Source organism: Triticum aestivum, chromosome 2A, assembly GCF_018294505.1.
Source record: "Triticum aestivum cultivar Chinese Spring chromosome 2A, IWGSC CS RefSeq v2.1, whole genome shotgun sequence".
NCBI classification, from domain to species: Eukaryota; Viridiplantae; Streptophyta; class Magnoliopsida; order Poales; family Poaceae; genus Triticum; species Triticum aestivum.
The window spans coordinates 696835238-696856611 of NC_057797.1; the positions used below are offsets into that span (position 1 = coordinate 696835238).

Sequence of the window (21374 nt, forward strand, 5' to 3'; positions counted from 1 at the left end):
ACACACTGTCTGATACTCGCATGTGACAAGATGTCAGAACTCCAAGAAACCACTGCAAATCTGCTACAACCACCAGTCATGTCTGGTAGGTGTTTGATCAACGCGTCTCTGATGTGAATCGTTGTGTGGTCGAGAGCCTCGACGACCCTTCTGCCGGGCAGCATTTCTTAATAAAGATGTAGCTCATGCATGATTCAGCAGTGCGGGGACGCCTCGACATCGACAGGCGACAGTCATGTGAATTCATACCTGGGTTTCCAGTATTCAGATTCTTTGGAGAGCACTTTCGCAAATTTGCCAGTTTGTCTTGCAGTTTTCAGAAGGGTTATTATTCACTATTCAGGGATGCGAGGATTTCAGTTTAGTTTTGCGAGGACTTGCCTATCCACCCGGTAAAAATCTCCAGGCCATCAGAACTTCTGAATCCATCCCATTTCCGAAAGCAATCCCTATATAAACATTGAACTTCATTGCAAGATAGAAAAAAAAGTTTTTATTTGCCAATTATACAATGAGCAAGTGCCCTTTCTATTGCCGTGCACTTGACAGGTACTGAAGATCCTGACGAAACAAATTCAGAACAAAACACACAGATGAGACTATTTGTGGTACATTTGGAGCTTATAACTCGCCTCTCATGGACGGTGGCTATAGGGTACACTGAGTGAAGACATAGTTACTAGCTAAAGCAAAGCATGGTGAAAGTAAAGCGAGAAAACGACGTCCCTAGAAGGTAATTGAATATGGACTGAGGGTGGTTTCTTCAGTTAGTTACAGTTCAGTTTGACAGTTTCAGACTTCTCAGGGATCCATAGTATTGCTGGACCTGACATGAGCGAGCAAATTGGGGATGAACGACTCATACCCTCCGGTTGGCTAGGCCAACGCGGCGGTGGTGGCAGCAGCCTGGGCGCCGTCGGTCATGGAGTCGATGCAGAGGCAGATGGAGAGGGGATGGATCAGGAGCAGTCGCGCCGAGACACTCCCTAAAAACCTTATCATTGTTTTCCTCGGCAGGATCTCGAACGACGGGGTTCCGAAGGCACCTGCTCTCCTGACCGACCGTGCATGTGGTCGTCGGGATGGGATCGCCGGAAGCAACATAGTGAGAGGAACAGTAGATGACGGCTAGGGTTGTGCAAGGAGGGAGTGCGTAAGTTAGGGTTCACTCCATAGACCAGCGTCTCCTTATATAGGCCGTCGGATAGATGGGCTTGGGCTTAGGCCCACGACCGAGTCAGCGAACAACCCATGATCCAACGTCTCAGACAGTCGGCTCGGCTCATTCCTGCAACCCGCGGCGCGCGCGCGCGTCATTACTAGGCGTGACGAGGCAAGGCAGGCAGTGGAGGAGGAGGAGCGCGCGTGTACGACATCTCTTTCCAAGCTCTCAATGACAAGTGGTAGAGCAACCCTTATAATGGAGTTTCACTCTTACTATTGTGGCAGTATGGTACTAAACTTGCCATCACTTTCGTTGCATCTAAATGGTTAGAAATTAATCAAGGATCATTGTCTTATATGAGCCGAAGTCCGTCTATAATCTAACCTACTCCTATTTCACGCAGCCACATATCACTAGCAAAGCGCTCATACATGAGCAAAACAACAAGAGATGAGATCTGAACAACTGTGCAAATTGGCTACGTACTCTAATACTCCCTCTGTTCCGAATTACTTGTCTTAGATTTGTCTAGATACGAAGGTATCTAGCACTAAAATGAGTCTAGATACATCTGTATGTAGACAAATCCAAGACAAGTAATTCGGAACGGAGGGAGTACTCTAGAATGAGTCTGCTGTGAGCCTGGTGTTGACATTGCTTTTTTGGGGGGTTGGTTTTGCCCTGTTGTGAGTCCGTGTCTGGAATTCTGCATTTGGCTTTTTTTGAACTGTGTGAATTTTGAGTGGTCGAGACTGATCTGTCGGCAGGCTCTTTCCCAATAAAGATGGCGTTTCGACAGCCATGTGGGATCATGCATCTTTTCGACGGGTATCCGGTGTAGAGATTCAGTTTAGAATGCTCTGAATAAATGCAACTGATACAAGAACGAGCAAAAAGAAATGTGGCCCTGATGTAGTCCCCATCCTTTGGGGGTTGGTTTCGGGGTGCAACTTGCAAGCAGCCTCCGTCGGGCATTCTGTATTGACGGGGACCTGAATATAATGTGACTGAATTTTATTTGGACGGTGTTTGATCAACGTGGCTCATGCCTCACGTAATGAACTGCTCCGTCTGCCGGGCAGCATTTCCGAAAAATTATGGCTTGTGTTTCTTTCATTCCATAAAGTCCAAGATGTGAGCATTATTAGCGAGCCAACGCACTTGCTATCTGGGATGGATTCATCGGACATGCCACCAATTCCTGATGGTTGGCTTTGGGTGCCATGTCGTAGTGTCCAAGTGATGAAGTTGTAACGAATCCTTGAGCAATCTCCAAATGCGAAGAGAGAACCGACATCTGAATAAGAGGTGGTCCGCCGATTCTTGCTCACGCTTGCATAGTGTGCACGGGCCACAATTTGGCCAACCTATCTGTCGTCCATATCCGGTTTTGCATGGCCAACCACGTGAAGAACTTGACTTTTGGAGGGGCCCAAGCCTTCCAAGTCGTGTTCACCATCGGGGGTCTCACCGTACCCAGGAACTGCTATATGCGGATTCCGCCGAGTAGTGGCCACTAGCAGTGTGTTCCCACACAATGTCGTCATCCACATTTGCATTGAGTTGGAACCCATGGAGAAAGAGGCCCATAGCCGAACAAATTGCTGGAAGTGGTTGATGGTGAAGTTGGCCGAAAGTTTTATCTTGGAGACCCAAGCCTCGTCTTTCAAGGCTTCACGGAACTTTCAGTTTTTTCTTGTTAATTCCTCATAGATGAGGGGGGCAATGTCTTTTGGTTTCCGATCAAAAACCCAAGGGGAGTCCAAAAAGGGGGCGTGCACCATCTCCAACAATGTCTTTTGGGTTCCAACTCAATGTATATATAGAATAATTAGTCAAGGTCCGTCACGGATTCCCCATCCCAACGGAAAGACATTGCCCCCCAGCAAATTCGAACCATGGCCATCGTAGACTGAGAGCCCTAGCAAATTTGTAACTACAACTGTTCTAAGAATCTCATCAAGTTTGAAAAACCTTCAAACCGCTGAATAGGCTAATCTCACCAAGTATGTAGTGAACTGCAGCTAGGTCGCTGATTTAATCAAGGCACCTCTGGTGGCCATGTTATCAATCCATTACTTCCATTTTTTGAACTGAAAGTGGCCAGATACGTTGAGTCGAGTGACACAGAGATCAGACAAGCAACAAACACTCTGATATATGTAACTGTCACCACTTAGAAGTAAGCTAAAACAATCACTCCGATACAAGTTCAGAACACGACAAGAGTCGACTAAAAAATACAGCCAAATCTTCTCACGCTCTGCCGGCGAACGCGCAAAGTAACAGCACAAGAACGCACGCAGATAAGTTAGGATCAAGGGGGTTGGAGAAACCATGGTTTCTCAACCAAATCTTCCGAGTTAGATAATCAATCATCAGCACGCGTTCTCGTCGAGCCTGCCAAGGCGCACCCTGCTCCGCTCTCTGTTCTGCGTTTTCGACGCCGAATTCTGGTCCAGCCTGCCGAGGGGCACCCTCTTCTGCGACTTGGACGCCGAGTTCTCGTCCAGCCTGCCGAGGGGCGCCCTAGTTGTTGGCTCTCTGTTCTGCATTTCAAACGCCAAGATCGTCAGTACACAAAAACATACACTTGAGCATACACTTGAGTAGCACATATAGATAGATGGAGTTGATTTGGTGGTTACCTTCTGAGCATTGAGCTTCTCCTTGAGCTTCAGCCTGAGCCTCCTCAGGCTAAGCGTGTCCAGTGGCTTCTTCCCTTCCTTCACTTCAAATATTGGGTGGATGGAAAATTGATCCACTGGCTTCTTCTCCAGGTCTTGTGCCACTGCAGCCTTCTCCTTGAGCTGGACCCTAAGCTTCCTCAGGCTCAGGCTGCCCAATGCTTCAGATTCATTGCCTTCCTCCTTCATTTCCTTCTCTTTTTCCATTGCCACGGGCTCAGTAACGTTCTTCTCAGCGGCAGCTTCAGGCACCGTTGTTGCCTCCACGGTGACTGAGTCCATGGACAGGAACTTGGTGGCATCCTCGAACAGGCCTGCGAACAGCGGGGAAATGACCTGGCCACTGCAGTCTCCGGCAGCGTCGAACACCGGCGAGCGGTCACCGGCGAATGCCGCACTCTCCTTGACTGTCCATTCGTCGTCTGTCACTGTGGTGGCCTGCGACAGGTAGTCGATGGTCACCACTTCCTTGGCAGTGTCGACCACCGGTGTGAGGTTACCGGTGGAAAAAGCACACTCCCTGGCTGCCCACTCGTCATCAGTCACCGTGGCCTGCGACAGGAGCACCTCCTCCACCTTCTCGTCATCAGTTACAGTGGCTTGCGACAGGTTCTCGACGGTGACCACTTGTACAGCGCCCTCAAACATTGTGGCTGAGCTGAGTGGCATGTCGTCGGCGGCCACCACGCCGCCGTCGTCCTCCTCGACGGGCACATTTGTCAGCTCACCGGTGATGCCACTCTCCTCTGTCACAGTGGCCTCAACACTCTCCATCTTTGGCTCCTCTTCAACAGGCTCTTCTGTGTCATCAACAATCAGACCTTCTCCCTTGATTTCATGGGCCTTGGCTGCTCTGTGAAGCAGCAGCCAAGCAGCCAAGGTGGTTCGGTCTTCATCGTTCTCCTCCTCTTCCACAGACTTGTTATGCTGCAACTCATCAACAGCCATATCTTCCTCCTCCTCATTGGCTTCGGCTGCGCTCTCAAGGAGAGCACCAAAGGTTGCTTCTACTTCATTGTCCTCCTCTTCAACAGCATCATCCATGTAATGCTGCGCCTCACCAACAACCAGATGATGATCCTTGTTCTCGTTGCACTTGGCTGCGCTCTGAAACAGAGCACCTAAGAATGGCACCTCATTCTCCTCAACAGACTCATCAACAACCAGATGTTCCTTGTTCTCACTGGACTTGGCTGCGCTCTGAAACAGGGCACCAAAGACAGCCATATCTTCCTCATTCTCCTCCTCTGCAGCACACTCATCCATGTTATAGTGCACCTCATCAACAACCAGTTGCTGTTCCTTGCTCTCATTTGTTTTGGCTGCGCTCTGGAACAGAGCACCAATGACCTCTGCAGTAGCCTCATCCATGTCGTGCTGCAACTCTTCAACATCCTTGTACTCACTGGTTTTGGCTGCACTCTGGAAAAGAGCACCAAAGAGCACTTCATTCTCCTCCTCTTCAACAGCCAGGTCTTCCTTCTCCTCATTGGCTTTGGCTGCACTCTGAGGCACTTCATTCTCCTTCTCAATGGCGGTGTCTGCATGGCAGGTGAAACCAACCTCCAGGTCCTCCACAGCAGCCTCCTGCGGCACCGGTGAGTCCACGGGCACCATTTCGGTCTCTTCACTCGACTGATGAATCTCCTCAGCTTCGTCAGCGGCTTGAGCCGCCGACTCGGCGACGGGCACCATTTCCGTCTCTTCACTGGACTGATGAACCTCCACAGCTTCCTCAACGGGCACCATTTCAGTCTCTTCACTGGACTGCTGAATCTCCTCAGCTTCCTCAGTGGTCTCTTCCACGGGCACCATCATTTCAGTCTCTTCACTGGACTGATGCTCCTCAGCTTCCTCAGTGGCCTCACCGGATTCCGGTGCTTCCACGGGCACCATTTCAGTCTCTTCAGTGAACTGATGATCCTCGGCCTCACCGCCATGATGAATCTCCATGTCCAGTGGCCCCTCGCTGGAGACAGTTTCAGCCGGAAAATGGCCTTCCTCGTTAACAACATTCACTGGAGACTGCTCACACTGCTGGACATCGTCCTGCTGCTCTTCCACTGATGAAACAACCGTGCCGCAATCTTCTGCCACTGGTGCTGCTGCTTCTTCCACTAGTTCAGGACTGGCTTGTACACCCGTGAAACAACCCTGATGAAACAACCCTGCAATTTCAGAGAGTCAGACACATAATTCGGCGCTACAGAAAAGATGGAAGAAGCATCAATTTCAGAGGAAACACTTGTCTCACCTTCTTCTGCCTTAGCTTGTTCCTCAACTAGCTCGTTTTGCACCTCGTTCTGAGGACCCATGGCCTCTTCTTCCATTTCTTCAGTACCATCATCACTTCCCTCGTCTGAGGAAACCGCATGCGCAGCAGTTTCCATGTCAGGGACGCAACCTTGATTGCAAAGAAAATTCTCATCAGTTTATAATTTCAATTCGGGGCATTGCAGCCACACAAAAACGTGGAACAAGTTGCTACTGAAATGAAGGGATCCACCTGTCTCACCTTCGTCTTCCTGGTTCTGTTCCTCAACAAGCTTGTTTTGCTCCTCGCTTTGAAGGTCCATGGCCTCTTCTTCTATTTCTTCAGTACCGCTGCCTCCCTCTTCTGAAGAAATAATCGGTGTGTGCACAGCAGTTTCCACCACACCTGATTGCAAACAAAATTCTCATCAAATTCAGATTTCGGGAAGCTGCAACAACCAAAAACATTGGAGACGACCTATTAATTTCAAGTTGCTACTGAAGTCTCTCTCACCTTCGTCTTCCTGGCTCTGCTCTTCTTCTATTTCTTCAGTATCATCATTTTCCTCTACAGAAGAAACCGGTGCAGTTTCCACATCTTCTTCTTCTATTTCTTCAGCATCACCATCTTCCTCGGCAGGGGAAACCGGTGCAGTTTCCATAGCAGGCACATCACCTGCATCTTCCTGGCTCTGCTCCTCAACCAGTAGCTCCTTCTGCTCTTCGTTCTGATGATGCATGGCCTCGTCTGAGGAAGCCGGTGCAGGTACAGCAGTTTCCATATCAGGCGCTGGCAAACAACATTCTTATATATTTCAGATATGACAGTCAGACACATCAATTTCAAGTAACAGAAAATATGGGGCGCGCATCAATTTAAACTTTCGATTTCCATATCAGGGACATTACCTGTCTCACGTTCCTCTTCCTGGCTCTGTTCCTCAACTAGTGGCTCCTTTTGCTCACCGTTCTCAGGATCCACGGCCTCTTCTTCTATCTCTTCAGTATCATCATCTTCCTTGTCAGAGGAAACGGGTGCTGTTTCCATATCAGCCACACCACCTGCATCTTCCTGACACTGGTCCTCAACCAGCTTGTTTTGCTCTTCGTTCTGAAGATCCATGGCCTCCTTTTCCATTTCTTCAGTGGGCACAGCAGGTACATCAGTTTCCACATCATCACCTGATTTTTCAAACAAAATTATCATCAGTTTCAGATAGGACATTGCAGCTACAGAACGATTTCAAATTCCATTTTCAGGGGCATCATCACCTGTCGCAAGTTCCTCCTGCTTGTTCCGCTCCTCAACTAGCTCGTTTGGCTGTTCAGTCTGAGGATCCATGGCCGCTCCCATTGCTGCAGCATCGTCAGCTCCCTCGCCAGAGGAAACCGGCGCAGGCGCAACAGTTTCGACAACAGCTGCTGCAAACATAATTTGCATCAGGCCATAAATCTAACAGAGCATGCAAATTTGATTGGACGCAAGCAAACCGTTCTTACCTTGCTGGCATTGCTCTTCTTCCTCGCCTTGCTGCCCACCAGTCTTCCTCGTGGGAGCCCTCCTCGACGTCCGTCTTGTCTTGGGCACGGCTTCCTCGGCCACGGGAACCACCGTGGCCTGGCTACGAGCGCGACGAGTGGTCCGAGCCGGCACGGCCTCCGCGGGCGCCTCCTCTGTCACGGTCTTGCTTGTTGCGGCCCTTCTCCTCGTAGCCGGAGCCGCCACAGGCTCGGCCCGTGGGCGCCCGCGGGCACCACGCCGCCCCACGGCAACGGCAGGCGATTTCTCTTCGTTCTGGTCTTGCCCAACATCCTCCTCCTTCTCCACCGGTGGTTCTTCTTCCTCAACCTGGTCCTGCGGATTCTTGGCTTCTTCCTCCATTTCTGCAACATCACCAGCTGCTTCGTCGGAGGAAACCGGCGCAGGCTCAGCAGCTTTCGCATCAGAGGCAACGGCTGGTCGCAAACAAAATTCGCATCAGGCGATAAATCCAACAAAATTCGCAAGCAAATTGATTTGATTGAGGAAATCAAGCTGTTCTCACCTTGCTGGCCTTCCTCTTCCTGCTGCGCAGCAGTCTTCCTAGACGCCCGTCTTCCCTTGGGCGCCTCCTCAGCCACCGTGCTCTGGCTCTGAGCGCGACGAGTGGCCCGAGCCGGCACGGCCTCGGCTGCCGGAGCGTCAACCCATGTCACGGTCTTCCTTGTTGCAGCCTTTTTCCTCGTGGCCGGAGACGCCACAGGCTCGGGCCGTGCGCGTCGTCTGGCACCTCGCCGCCCGACGCCAACGGCAGGAGATTCTTGCCTACCGTCCTCCTCCTTCTCCACCGGTGGCTCTTCTTGCACCTGTGCTGGTGTATCCGCGACGACTACCCCTGCCATTACAGATCTGAGAATCAGATACATAGTTCGGGACAAAACCTGGGACACGCATCAGTTTCAAGTTGCTACTGAAGTGGAGGGATCCGGCCGTCTCACCTTCGTCGTCATGGCTCTGTTCCTCAACCTCGTTGCGCTCCTCGTTCTGAGTATTCGTGGCATCTTCTTCCATTTCCGCAGTTTCCATATCAGAGGCGACAGCTGAATCATCGAATTAGGCAAGAATTAAAGATTTGGAAAGAAATTAGGCAAATTAAAGATTTGAAAATGGATTTGGAAAGAATTAGGCAAGAATTAAACAGAACCAGAGAATCGATTTGGAAAGATTTGAAGCAAATTACCTTGTGCCCCCTTTCCTTCTTCTTCCTGCTGCGGACCAGTGTTGGTCGCCGCGGTCCGCCTCGACGCCCGTCTTGTCTTGGGCGCCTCTTCCTCGGCGACGGGCGCCGCCGTCGTCTGGCTCCGAGCGCGGGTGGCACGGGCCGGCACGGCCTCCTCAGCGGTATCCTCTGTCTCGGTCTTGCTTGCCGCAGCCCTTTTCCTCGTAGCCGGAGCCGCCACAGGCTCCGCAGGTGCATCCTCCGTCGCGGTCTCACTTGCCGCAGCCCTTCTCCTCGTAGCCGGAGCAGCCACAGGCTCGACCCGTGCGCGCCCGCCGGCACCGCGTCCTCGCCCTCTTCCGCGACCGCGACCACGACCGCGCCCGGCGGCTGGGGCTTTCTCTCCCCCCTCTTCCTCGCTGTCCACCAGTAAGATGAGCTCCTCCAGCGAGATCTCCTCCTGCTTCTTCCTCTTCTTCTCTTTCTCCTCCTCCTCCTGCCTCCTTTTCTCCTCCTCCTCCTCCTGCCTCCTTTTCTCTTCTTCCTCCTCCTGCTTCCTTTTCTCCTCTTCTTCCTCCTGCTTCCTTTTCTCCTCTTCTTCCTCCTGCTTCCTCTTCGCCTCCTCCGCCTCCTCCTGCTTCTTCTTCTCCTCCGCCTCCTGCTTCTTCCTCTCCTCCGCCTCCTGCTTCTTCGTCTTCTTCTTCTTCACCTCCTCCACGACCGCCTGAACCGCCGGCTTGGCCACTTCGACAACGACCGGCTGCTCGACGTACTCCTCGATCCCGTCGACCTACAAGGGCAAAACCCGCGATTCAGTCAAATCCAGCCGACGCCGACCCAGATCTGACGCGAGACGGTGACTCGAAGGCCAAGAACTTACCGCGGGGAGCGCGGCGAGGGCGTCGGCGATGGCGGCGTTGCTGAGGTTGGCGCGGACGCCGTTGCGCTTGGCCAGTGCCTGGAGGTCGCGGCGGGGGAGCGCGTGGAAGTCCATGCTCGCCGGCGGCGGGGTCCGTCTCCTACCTTAACTACCTACCTACCTCTCCTCGTCGGCCTCGGTCTCTGAAATCTTTGCTGGAGCGGCTGCGCGGAGGTGCGATTGGGAAACCTGAGGAATGGAGCGTCGGGGCTGGATTTAAAGGCGAAAAGTTCGGATTTTGAATTCGGGGCAGCCGACCGTTGGGCGGGTTGGTGGAGCGTCTCTCGGCCTCTCGTCTCCTCTCGCTGCCGACCGTTGGGGGTTGGAGCGTCCCGCCGCCTCTCTCACCGGACTCTCTCGCTGCGGATATGGTAGGGTACTTTAATTTAAAATAAAAAATGGGGGGGCATCTTTTTGCATCATCTGCTCTCTCGCTGCACGTTCATTGTAGGAGTACTTCAAATCGTCGCCTCGTTGTTTGCTTGCCTTTACTCTCCTCGCCCGCCTCGGAATTGATTGGTAGCTTGTGTTAATTCAAGAGCAAATCTTATGTTAAAGAGTATACGGAGGGGCAAAATTTCGTGTTTTGACCCTTCTGGCATACAAATTCAGGATCTGATCCCGGTTGGATTTTTTTTTTTGGGATTTGACTTGATAAATTGAAGAGCAGCTGGATAGGCACGAAGTCTTTTCCGAAAGTGAAATGTTTGTAATTTTCTTTTTTGAATTGTTTGGATTGCTTACCACATGTGTCACGTGGGAAATGTTTGTAATTAGTCGACCGGCTGAAACTCGACCGGTCGCATCACGTGCTGCTTTTTTTGTTGGTCGAGGACGCCCCCTATGGGCCCGCGCACACAACAGCCTTATCCCGTCGTCCTCGTCTTCTTCCTTTTTCAGCCGGACAGTGTGGACCTTGAGCTGCTAACCCGACGACCATGGAGGTTACTAAGAATCCGAGCTTCCGACACCGGCTAGCCGATAGCCGTGCGCCACGGCGACGCCATGGCCATGCGCCATCCATCCCGGTCGTCATCCTCGGCACGACGACACATTCGCCAAGTGCGCCTTCCACCCCGTCGTCCTCCTCGTGTTAGGCGATGCCTTGGCCGTGCTACAAGCTTAGGCTGCCATGGTGGAACCGGCGATGAGCCGTGGTGACGAGACGAGACACTATTTTTGCTGCAAGTCCAGGGAGGCCCGTGCTAGAACCGGCAATGCGTCATACTGGCACCGGTGGAAAATTTTGCTGGAGCCGGCTACAAAATTTGTTGCGCACCTGCATGACCCCATGCATCCCTAGCGATGATTGCTATAGCCGACTCTCCGAATTGCTGGAACTGGTGAATGGTGATGTTGGAACGGGAGAGTGAGAATGCTATAACAGTAGCACCCATGGCATCTCGCGGTGACAAATTGCTACAAACATTGTTCTGAAATCCCGGAACTGGAGAGTGGGAATGCTACCACAGGAGCACCCATGGCATCCTGCCAGCGACGATTTTGCTACAACCGTTGTTCTGAATGCTGTAACCAGAGAGTGAGAATGCTACAACAACATAATTTGGGTTCCTGCGACATAGGTGCGCCAACGGCCGGTGTGTGAGATGCTGCAACCGGCGAGCTGAAATGCTGGAACCAGCAACAACGGGAGCTACGAAGGGTGGGGGCATGCCAACATTTTTACTGCGGCCAGTGATGCCAGTGAGCTACGGTGGTGGGGCCATGCTGGAAACCATTGCTTAGCCGTGCTAGAATGGCGTGCTGGTGTTGTTGTGTCCCGGGGTGTCGAAGTGAGCGTTGCCGAGGATTGGGGCTGGCATTCCGGCGATTTTGGCAGCGCAAGCTACAAGCAGCGAGGTTCAAGCCGATGTTGCTGTGTCCCACGATGGGGGTGCGCGCCGACGTCGCCGAAGTTTCTTTTGTAACCGTCACACGTGCCATGAGGGGGGGATGAGGATTGGAAGTGGGGTGGTTGGGTAGATGAAGAAGGAAGAAAGGGGAGGCATGCGAGTCGGGGAGAGGGGCAGATCAGACGGCCCAGGTTTGATAAATCAGACGACCGTGCGATGACCAACCGAAATTTCGGTCGGCCGACCGAAGCCTATCACACATCTTTCTGAAACCCCTCCCTCTCATCTGGCGGCGACAACAGAGGCGATTAGGGTTTTGAGTGAACACCAAGGAGCTTGCTGTTTCTCAACGTCGGGGCGTAGTGCATCGGCGAAGAAGGCATGAATCATTCCTCTTCTGGCGCCAGGAAGGGAGCCACTGGATGATCATCCAGCTCCACGCGAGTGTAGATGGAGGCGACGATGGGAAAGATGGATATCACCGAGGAGGAGGCTACCCCTTGGTGATTGATGATGCTCCTATTGGAGTGAAGACCAAGTGGTTGGTTGCGGGGAAGATCTTGTACCGTAATCTATTTCATATACAAACAATCTCCAATGCACTCCACCTGGCTTGGGGAAACCCTAGGGGCCTTGTGGTCCACCCGCTGGGAGAAAACATTTTCGTGGCCGAATTTGAAAGCCAGCAGGACAGAGATAGGGTCTTGGATGGATCGCCATGGCATGTGAGCAAACATGCGGTGATACTGGAGCAATTTGAAGAGTGTATGCACCCATCAGAGCCCAAATTTGATAAATTGTAGTTATGTGCAAGACTTATCAATCTTCCCTACAACGCAAGAAACGATACGTGGGGTCTTTCCATAACATAGCAAATTGATAAGGAGGCCAAAGTGGTGCCGATTTGATCCTATTGGCAGCTTCCTGAGGGCTCGAGTTACAGTTGACATGAGGAAACCCTTGAGGAGATGGATTGTAATTGACTCAACATTGAGAAACAACAGGGGATTGGTATGACATTCACTACTAGCATGCTCCTCACTTTTGTTTCTCATGTGGCAGGCTAGGGCACTCTGATATAGTTTTCCCTACCCCGGGTACTAGAGATGAGAAAGGTAATCTTCCATTCAAAAGCAGTCTGAGGGCACCAGAAGAATGGAAGAAAACGAGTTTTGGAGACAGTTCTACATGTGATCAGCATAATACACACCAAAGTAGGCATGAGGCTAAGTCGACGAACTCCCAGAACAGTGCTAACGCTGAGGTTACGTCCCCCAGAAGAGGAACCAACATCAAAACAAACACAAGGGTGGGCCTCAACAGACACATGTTTATAGGAGAGTATAAGCACCCCGATGATAACGGATGGTGCAATTACTTTGCCTAATGAGAATGATGAGTCTCAGCCTGATGGGAACGGGTCTGATCATGATCCAAAGAAGAAGAAACTGACCCCCCTTCTAAATATTCAGTAGCAGCTGCGGAGCAGCCCTGCCAGTCATATTGAGTTTCTTAAGCTGGAAACGTCGAGGGATTGGGAACCCATCGATAGTTCGCGAGCTTTGCAAAATTATGAAGCAAGAAGGTCCCACCACTGGTACCGTTACGTGCTATACAAACGCTTTTAACCCCTTTCCGTGACGTCATTTTAAATCGTCGCCTGGTCAGTGTGTGCGATAGGGGGGGGTCCTTCTCACACGATCCAGAAATCGTCGGGGATAGGCGAGCGGCTACTGATGATTGTCATAGAATAAACGTATGAGAAGTCACGCTTGTCCTATGTCTCGACATTACGTTTCTGATCCCAGAGACACCCAAAATGATAACGCTTGCTATAGTCGTGTGGAAAAGGTCAATATCACAAACATTTAATTTACCGATGTGTTTGCAATTAGTACGTTATTGCACACAATTCAAAAATGTAATATATGTGCGGTGCCTCTACTATCGCCAACGTGTCCATTTTAATCACTGTGTGAGATAGGTATTCCTATCACACACGGGCTCCATATATGCACCGTCTTCTTTTTGTCCAATATTAAACACGCATATAGGTTTGAAACATTTGCCGTATTACCATGAATAGCACACACATATGAGACAAAACCGTGTGTGCATCCGTCGAGCATCGCAAACGTTTCACGTCAAAGAACCGTCTATTCTATATTTTCCATCGCACATGCTGTTTTCTTTCTAACCATGTGTACATTATTTTATTCACTCATGTTTAATTTTATTCTTCCCTGTAATTTATTATTCGAAATGGAAATTTTGAAATATGAAACATGGAATTCAAATTCTCAACACAATGGTTCAACAACCAATCCATAAATTAAATTCTTAGTACAATATGTTTAGTAATTACATGATTAGATAGCAATTAACTATGATGAATCACAATATTTAGAGGCGGTAAAGGTGAAGAGAGAAGTGTAAATTATTTTGGCCGCCGATGGTGTTGAAGAAGCGAAATGCCCATAATGTGCCCTCGTGCATACCATAGGCGCGAACAAATTTTGTCCAACCCCTTGTGACGATTGCCCTTGTAGGATCGAAAGTAGGTCTAGAGGGGGGGGGGTGATTAGACTAATTGACCAAATAAAAACCTAGGCATTTCCCAGTTTTAAGTCTTGGCAGATTTTAACAACTTATCACAAGTCAAGCAATCAACCTACACATGCAATTCTAAGAGTATAGCAGCGGAATGTAAAATATTGCATATGAAGGTAAATGGAGGGGTTTGGAAAGGCAAACGCAATGTAGACACGGAGATTTTTGGCGTGGTTCTGATAGATGGTGCTATCGTACATCCACGTTGATGAAGACTTCAACCCACGAAGGGTAACGGTTGCGCGAGTCCACGGAGGGCTCCACCCACTAAGGGTCCATGAAGAAGCAACCTTGTCTATTCTACCATGGCCATCGCCCACGAAGGACTTGCCTCACTTGGGTAGATCTTCACGAAGTAGGCGATCTCCTTGCCCTTACAAACTCCTTGGTTCAACTCCACAATCTTGACGAAGGCTCCCAAGTGACACCTAACCAATCTAGGAGACACCACTCTCCAAACGGTAATAGATGGCATGTTGATGATGAACTCCTTGCTCTTGTGATTCAAATGATAGTCTCCCCAACACTCAACTCTCTCCCACAGATTTGGCTATGGTGGAAAGATGATTTGAGTGGAAAGCAACTTGGGGAAGGCTAGAGATCAAGATTCTTGTGGTTGGATTGGAATGTCTTGGTGAAAGTGCAACTATCCCTAGGTGGTTTTGGTAATTCCTAACAACATATAGCTCATTGAGCTAATGCTATTCCAAGATTAATATTTTAGGAAAAGCTCAATGAATGGCATGGCATGCATGAGGAAAGTGGACCCCTCAAAATATTAAGGATAAAAAGATTGGCTCAAGCTCAAAGCTCAAGACTCTACATTTTTATATTTTAGTGATCCAAGATCACATTGAGTCTATAGGAAAAGCCAATACTATCAACGAGGGATGAGGTGTTGTTTAATGAGGTTCTTGCTTCATAGTGCTTAGTGATATGCTCCAAAACCCTCAACTACCTTCCCACATCCACATATGACCTAAACCAAAAGTCAAACTCGGCCCCACCGATTCTCTCTATCCGGCGCCACCGAGTTTCAAATGTCATAGCCACTGCCACAAACCCTAGGCAAACCGGTCTCACCGATAGGGATCTCGGTCACACCGAGATGGGGTTGTAATCTCTCTATTTCCCTTCATAATGTTTCAGTCCTACCGAGATGAGCGATCGGTCCCACCGAGATTGCAATGTAAACTCTTTGTTTTTCTTTTGTAACATTTCGGTCCCACCGAATTGAGCGATCGGTCCCACCGAGTTTACCTGACCAACTCTCTGGTTAGCTTATTACCAAAATCGGTCCCACCGAGTTTGTGTAATCGGTCACACCGATATTACGTTATGCCCTAACCCTAACCATATCGGTCCTACTGAGTTGCATCTCAGTCCCACCGAAAATCCTAACGGTCACTAGGTTTGCTAAATCGGTCTGACCGAGTTTCTTAATTCGGTCTCAGCGAGATTGGTAAATTGTGTGTAACGGTTAGTTTTTGTGTGGAGGCTATATATACCCCTCCACCCACTCTTCATTCGTGGAGAGAGCCATTAGAACATACCTACACTTCCAATACACATTTTCTGAGAAAGAACCACCTACTCATGTGTTGAGGCCAAGATATTCCATTCCCACCATATGAATCTTGATCTCTAGCCTTCCCCAAGTTTCTTTCCACTCGAATCTTCTTTCCACCAAATCCATATCCTATGAGAGAGAGTTGAGTGTTGGGAAGACTATCATTTGAAGCACAAGAGCAAGGAGTTCATCATCAACACACCATTTGTTACTTCTTGGAGAGTGGTGTCTCCTAGATTGGCTAGGTGTCACTTGGGAGCCTCCGACAAAGATTGTGGAGTTGAACCAAGGAGTTTGTAAGGGCAAGGAGATCGCCTACTTCGTGAAGATCTACCGCTAGTGAGGCAAGTCCTTCGTGGGCGATGGCCATGATGGGATAGACAAGGTTGCTTCTTCATGGACCCTTCGTGGGTGGAGCCCTCCGTGGACTCGCGCAACCGTTACCCTTCGTGGGTTGAAGTCTCCATCAACGTGGATGTACGATAGCACCACCTATCGGAACCACGACAAAAACATCTGTGTCTCCAATTGCGTTTGAATTCTCCAAACCCTTCCCTTTACATTCTTGCAAGTTGCATGCTTTATTTTCCGCTACTCATAGACTCTTTGCATGCTTGCTTGAATTGTGTTAAGATGGCTTGACTTGTGCTAAGATAGCTAAAATCTGCCAAAGATAAAATTGGGAAAAGGATAGATTTTTATTTGGTCAAGTAGTCTAATCACCCCCCTCTAGACATACTTTCAATCCTACAAGTGGTATCAAAGCTTTGGTCTCCATTTGCTTTGATTTCCATAGATTTTGGTGGTCATAGCCTTGGTTTCACAACCTAGGAGAGTATGGCGTCTAGCGAGGGAAATTATCACCGTAGAGGTCCTTACTTTGATGGTACTAATTTTGCTAGTTGGAAGCATAAGATGAAAAGGCATATTCTTGGACATAACCCCGCCGTTTGGGCTATTGTGTGTGTTGGCTTGCAAGGTGAATTCTTTGATGGGAGAGAACCGAATCGTGAAGCTACCGCGGATGAGTTGAAGATGCTACAGTACAATGCTCAAGCTTGTGATATCCTCTTCAACGGATTGTGCCCCGAAGAATTCAACAAAATCAGCCGTCTTGAGAATGCAAAGGAAATTTGGGATACTTTGATTGACATGCATGAAGGTACCGACTCCGTCAAGGAATCCAAGTTGGATGTGCTTCAAAGTCAACTTGACAAGTTCAAAATGAAGGATGGTGAAGGTGTCGCTGAAATGTACTCTAGGCTTGCTCTTATCACAAATGAGATTGCCGGCTTAGGAAGTGAAGAGATGACCGACAAATTCATCATCAAGAAGATCCTAAGAGCCTTGGATGGAAAATACGATACCGTATGCACATTGATCCAAATGATGCCAAATTACAAAGATCTCAAGCCAACGGAAGTCATTGGAAGAATTGTTGCTCATGAGATGTCACTCAAGGATAAGGAGGAGCTCCATAACAAGTCAAGTGGTGCTTACAAAGCCTCATGTGAAGCTCCCACATCATCAAGTGAGAAACAAACCTTCAATGAAGAATTGAGCCTAATGGTGAAGAACTTCAACAAGTTCTACAAGAGTAGAAGCAAGGAGAGAAGTTCCAAGTCAAGGTCCTACAATGACAAAAGATCTTCTAGTCGAGAGCGAAACTGCTACAATTGTGGAAGACCCGGACACTACTCCAATGAGTGTACGGCTCCCCACAAGAGAAGAGAAGATTCTCCCAAAAGAAGAAGTAGAAGAGAAGAATCACCATCAAGGGAGAGAAGGAGTAGGGATGATCGATATGAACGAAGACACCCTCGGAGAAGCAAGGATTCGGAAAGGAAGGACAAGTCATCAAGGAGCTACACAAAACGAAGACATCAAGCTCATGTTGGTGAATGGGTATCCGGCTCCGACTCCGACAATGACTCCGAGAGAAGCTATCACTCCGACTCCGAATATACTCAAGATGAAGGTGTTGCCGGACTAGCACTTGTGTCAACCAACTCCTACGACATATTTGATTCACCAAATGAAGGAATTGGAAGATGCTTCATGGCCAAAGGTCCAAAGGTATCACACCCCGAGTATGTTGATTTCAATAGTGATGAAGATGACTTGTTAGGTGATGATGAGTTACTTGTTGACAACTATAGTGATGAATACTATGATGAAACGAATGACAATGATAAGGAGAAGATTGAGTCTCTAACTAAAGAACTAAACACTCTTAAGTTAGCTCATGAAACTATCTTAGGAGATCATCGAGAACTTTTAAGGACTCATGAGAAATTACGTTTTGAAAAGCTCAACCTTGAGCAAGAGCATGAGTTCTTAAAGGCAATCAATGATGATCTTCGCAAGAAAAGTTCTTCTTACATTGCCAAGCATTTACTCTTATCCACTTACATGCCTCAAGTCAAGTCTAGTAACAAGAACAAGAAAGATTCTTCCTCTAGTAGTAACAATAATCATGCTAAATCCAATGTTGTTGCTTCTAGTAGTTCTCTTGATTCCACTAATGATTCTCTTAGCCAAGTTACACTTGAGCAAGAAAATAGCTTATTGAAGGGAATTATAGAGAAAGGTGTTTACAAGAGCCTTGCCAGGAGTAAGCAATTCGAGGAAATTGTACGCAAGCAAGGAAGGCACCGGAAGAATCAAGGTATTGGTTTTGAACGAAAGTTCAATGCCAATGGAGTTGAGTGGGAAGAAGATCAATACCCCAAGACGAAGTTTGTTCCTCAACAAGATAAGTATGATCCTACTTCTTCCAAAGGGATACAAGCTCAAGATGATCTTCCACCACAAGACCACAAGCAAAAAGGCAAGGACAAGCTTCAAGAGGAAATTGATGCATTTGAAGAAGCTCCTAAGGCCTTGGTCAAGTGGGTTCCCAAGACTACATCAAGTTCCACTTCATCAAGTACAACTACAACTCCGAGGATTCCCATCAAGATGGTGTGGATCCCGAAGAAGAAGAACTAGAGAGTTCTTGAGGGTGACTCCGCCAATATACTTCACTCTTATCATTTTGGCAAGAACAAGTGCAATCAACTTCCACATCTTGCACTAGTTCAAGGAGTCACAAACCCTCTTGTTGGTAAGACAAGGGACAAGGTAACCTAAAGCTTTCATAGACATCATCTTGTGTGCATCACTCTATGTCTATGGATACCCTTGTTTGTTCCTTGTGGGACCAACCCGTGTAGGTATTGAAAGTGCAACTCACTCCAAAGGATAGCTCCAAATGATCTACATCAACATAGAGCATCCACATCTTCAACACCTACATGAAGTCATCATCGACAAAACCCAAGGTTAGTTCATCCCTCTTAGGGGGGATCTCACATCTAGGGGGAGCTTTACTCTAACAATTGAGTTAAAGCAACTCTAATGGTGTGAACACAACAACGCTTTATGTAAAAGTGGTAACCCCACTTGTGCTTAAACGATGAGTATGACCTATGATCAAATGTTCTCATTTGACTCCTAAGTCAATATACTTATATATAGATGACCTAGTCATCGCCAATTGCTTGATAGATGCTAGAATTGTTTGTGCATGCTTTGCCACATATTTCATTTGCCATTTTATTGTGTGAGCATGTTGGTTGCATAATTTACTCATTCGAGGACATCCACTTGTTGTTTTGATTGATTGGTTTCCTTTTCTTTTGGCCAAGTGGATGGACAAGAATGCCTAAGAACCTTCTCTAGCTATCTATGCTTTTCTCGTCTCAAACTCTATTCATGCTGCATCACAAAATTTGTTCAAGTTAGATTCGAACCACTCTGTGTGAGGAGCACTCGGAGTCCCCGATTCGTCATAGACTTAAACTTCCAAAACTTCTTTGTGCATTTCGGTCTGACTGATTCACCCATTTCGGTCATACCAAGATCACTAAGTCGATCTAGGTTTTCAACCTCGGTGCAACCGATTCGAACTTTTCGGTCACACCGAGTTTCAGTAACTGCTTGCAGTTATGAATCTCGGTGCCACCGAGTTGTTCCACTCGGTCACACCGACAGGGTCGGGCTATATATATCCACATGTCAAATTTTGGAAAACTTTCCGAACCTCCTCGACCCGCGCTTAGCCCGCTCTGCCTCCAGGGTCTCCGGATCGTCCTCCTCATCGCCAGCCGCCTCCTGTCGCTGGTCTCCGCCGCCGTCAACAGGAATCATCCCCGCCGTTGCCGCCGTAGCGAGTTCATCACCGAACTAGGGTATGAACTCGATCATTGTGCTATCCCTATCTGATTCCTAGCACATTGTGTTCGCCATGTATCTTGCCATGATTGAGATCATTCTTATCCAGTCAAAACACTCCGTAGTTTAGTCGTGAATTGAAAATTTAGGGTTAGGTTTCCGCCGAAACCATCTCGGACCCACCGAGTTGTGGAACTCGGTACCACCGATTCGGCTCAGGCCATTGCACATGTGATTCTCGGTCTGACCGAGTTCAGGACTTTGTGAAACCCTAGCAGTCTCGGTGCCACCAAACTGTGACTCGGTCTGACCGAGTTCACTAGTTTAGGTTCCAACAGCTACTTCGGTATCACCGAGTTTACAGATCAGTTGATCCGAAATGCTTTCTGTGGAAAACTAAAACTAAGTTTGTGACTCATTCTTTTGCAAAAACCTCTGCATTTTGTGATGCTTATCCACTCTATCTCATCTATATCTATTCACAGGGTCTAATGTCAGTGTTTGCAATATGTCTGATCAGAGTGATAGCCAGAACAAGTCAGAGGAGCAGGTTCACTTGAGTGAGGGCACTAGTCCCTCTAGCAGCTCAGATGATGGCAGCAGGAGCACCCTAAGCAACTTACCCAAAGTTGCCACCAGGGCCAGCAAGAAAAGAACTTCAGAGTCAGAGGATGAGGACTATGTGGCTAAGGAAGAAGAAACCACCTCAAAGAGAAAAGTCCCGGAGAAGGAATATGGCACAGCTGCTGCCACCAAGCCAGACATGAAGCAAAAGGTTCCTGCCAAGAGATTTCCAATGTCTAAGGCCAGAGCATCTACTCAAGAGACTTTGGGATCTGCACCCAAAGAGAAGGTTGTGGCAGAGAAGAAGAGGAAAGAGAGGGTCAAGAAGACCACTGCCAGAGTGCTTGGGAGATCCTCAATCATGAGAGATTCTGAAGAGGAAGAGGAAGAAGATGCTGCACCAACACCCAAAGCTCAGAAGCTTATGGGTGATGCCATCGGGGCAGGGGCTGTTCCATCTAAGCCTAAGACTGCTCCAAAGGCTGCAGCTCTAGCTCCAAAGCCAAAACCAAAGAGGAGCACCAGGAACATCCCTGCTGAGGAGAAGAACAAGGCCCCAGTGTGTGAAGCTGAAATGGAAGAAGAAGATGATGAGTCACATGTATTGAGGAAGCTGAAGCCAAAAATTCCAGATCACAATAATGCTCATCCAGTAGCTGAGAACATGAAGATAAGGAAGGACTCAGGTCTAAGGCTATGGAGAGAGTCTGATCCATATGCCACCAGGAGAAGGACTACTATGGACTACAGGTTCCATACAAAGGAACAACAGGACTTCTATGAGACAGTCTTGCTTGACAAGAAGCCCATAGTGTGTGACATGAGATGGGCCGACTGGG

General features: G+C 48.7%; 1 protein-coding gene across 5 annotated transcripts; it reads right to left on the reverse strand.

The window, feature by feature from the left end:
• Window positions 1-3301: 3301 nt before the first annotated feature.
• Window positions 3302-10006, reverse strand: LOC123190329 (titin). Of its 5 annotated transcripts, XM_044602952.1 has the most exons (13): window positions 9685-10006; window positions 8826-9594; window positions 8584-8685; window positions 8151-8480; window positions 7606-8061; window positions 7378-7527; window positions 7015-7287; window positions 6620-6895; window positions 6359-6511; window positions 6107-6256; window positions 4405-6020; window positions 3814-4290; window positions 3302-3714 (listed from the first exon to the last, which is right to left on the reverse strand). In XM_044602952.1, exons 1-13 carry the CDS (start codon window positions 9796-9798, stop codon window positions 3544-3546), a joined length of 5037 nt encoding a protein of 1678 aa, XP_044458887.1. In that variant the 5' UTR covers window positions 9799-10006; the 3' UTR covers window positions 3302-3543. The 5 variants fall into 5 exon arrangements, with proteins under 5 accessions (XP_044458887.1, XP_044458885.1, XP_044458886.1 ...); XM_044602950.1 differs by having other exon boundaries at window positions 3814-6020; window positions 7378-7524; XM_044602951.1 differs by having other exon boundaries at window positions 3814-6020; window positions 6368-6511.
• Between the last annotated feature and the right edge of the window lie 11368 nt (window positions 10007-21374).

What these genes read in the sequence shown, in the direction of transcription:
- LOC123190329 (XM_044602949.1), bottom strand. Translation starts at nt 9,798, where the DNA reads ATGGACTTCCACGCGCTCCCCCGCCGCGACCTCCAGGCACTGGCCAAG. An exon ending in CCCTCGCCGCGCTCCCCGCG is followed by an intron (nt 9,595 to 9,684) that starts GTAAGTTCTTGG and finishes TTGCCCTTGTAG; the next exon opens with GTCGACGGGATCGAGGAGTA. An exon ending in AGAAGCTCAATGCTCAGAAG is followed by an intron (nt 3,715 to 3,813) that starts GTAACCACCAAA and finishes TTTGAAATGCAG; the next exon opens with AACAGAGAGCCAACAACTAG.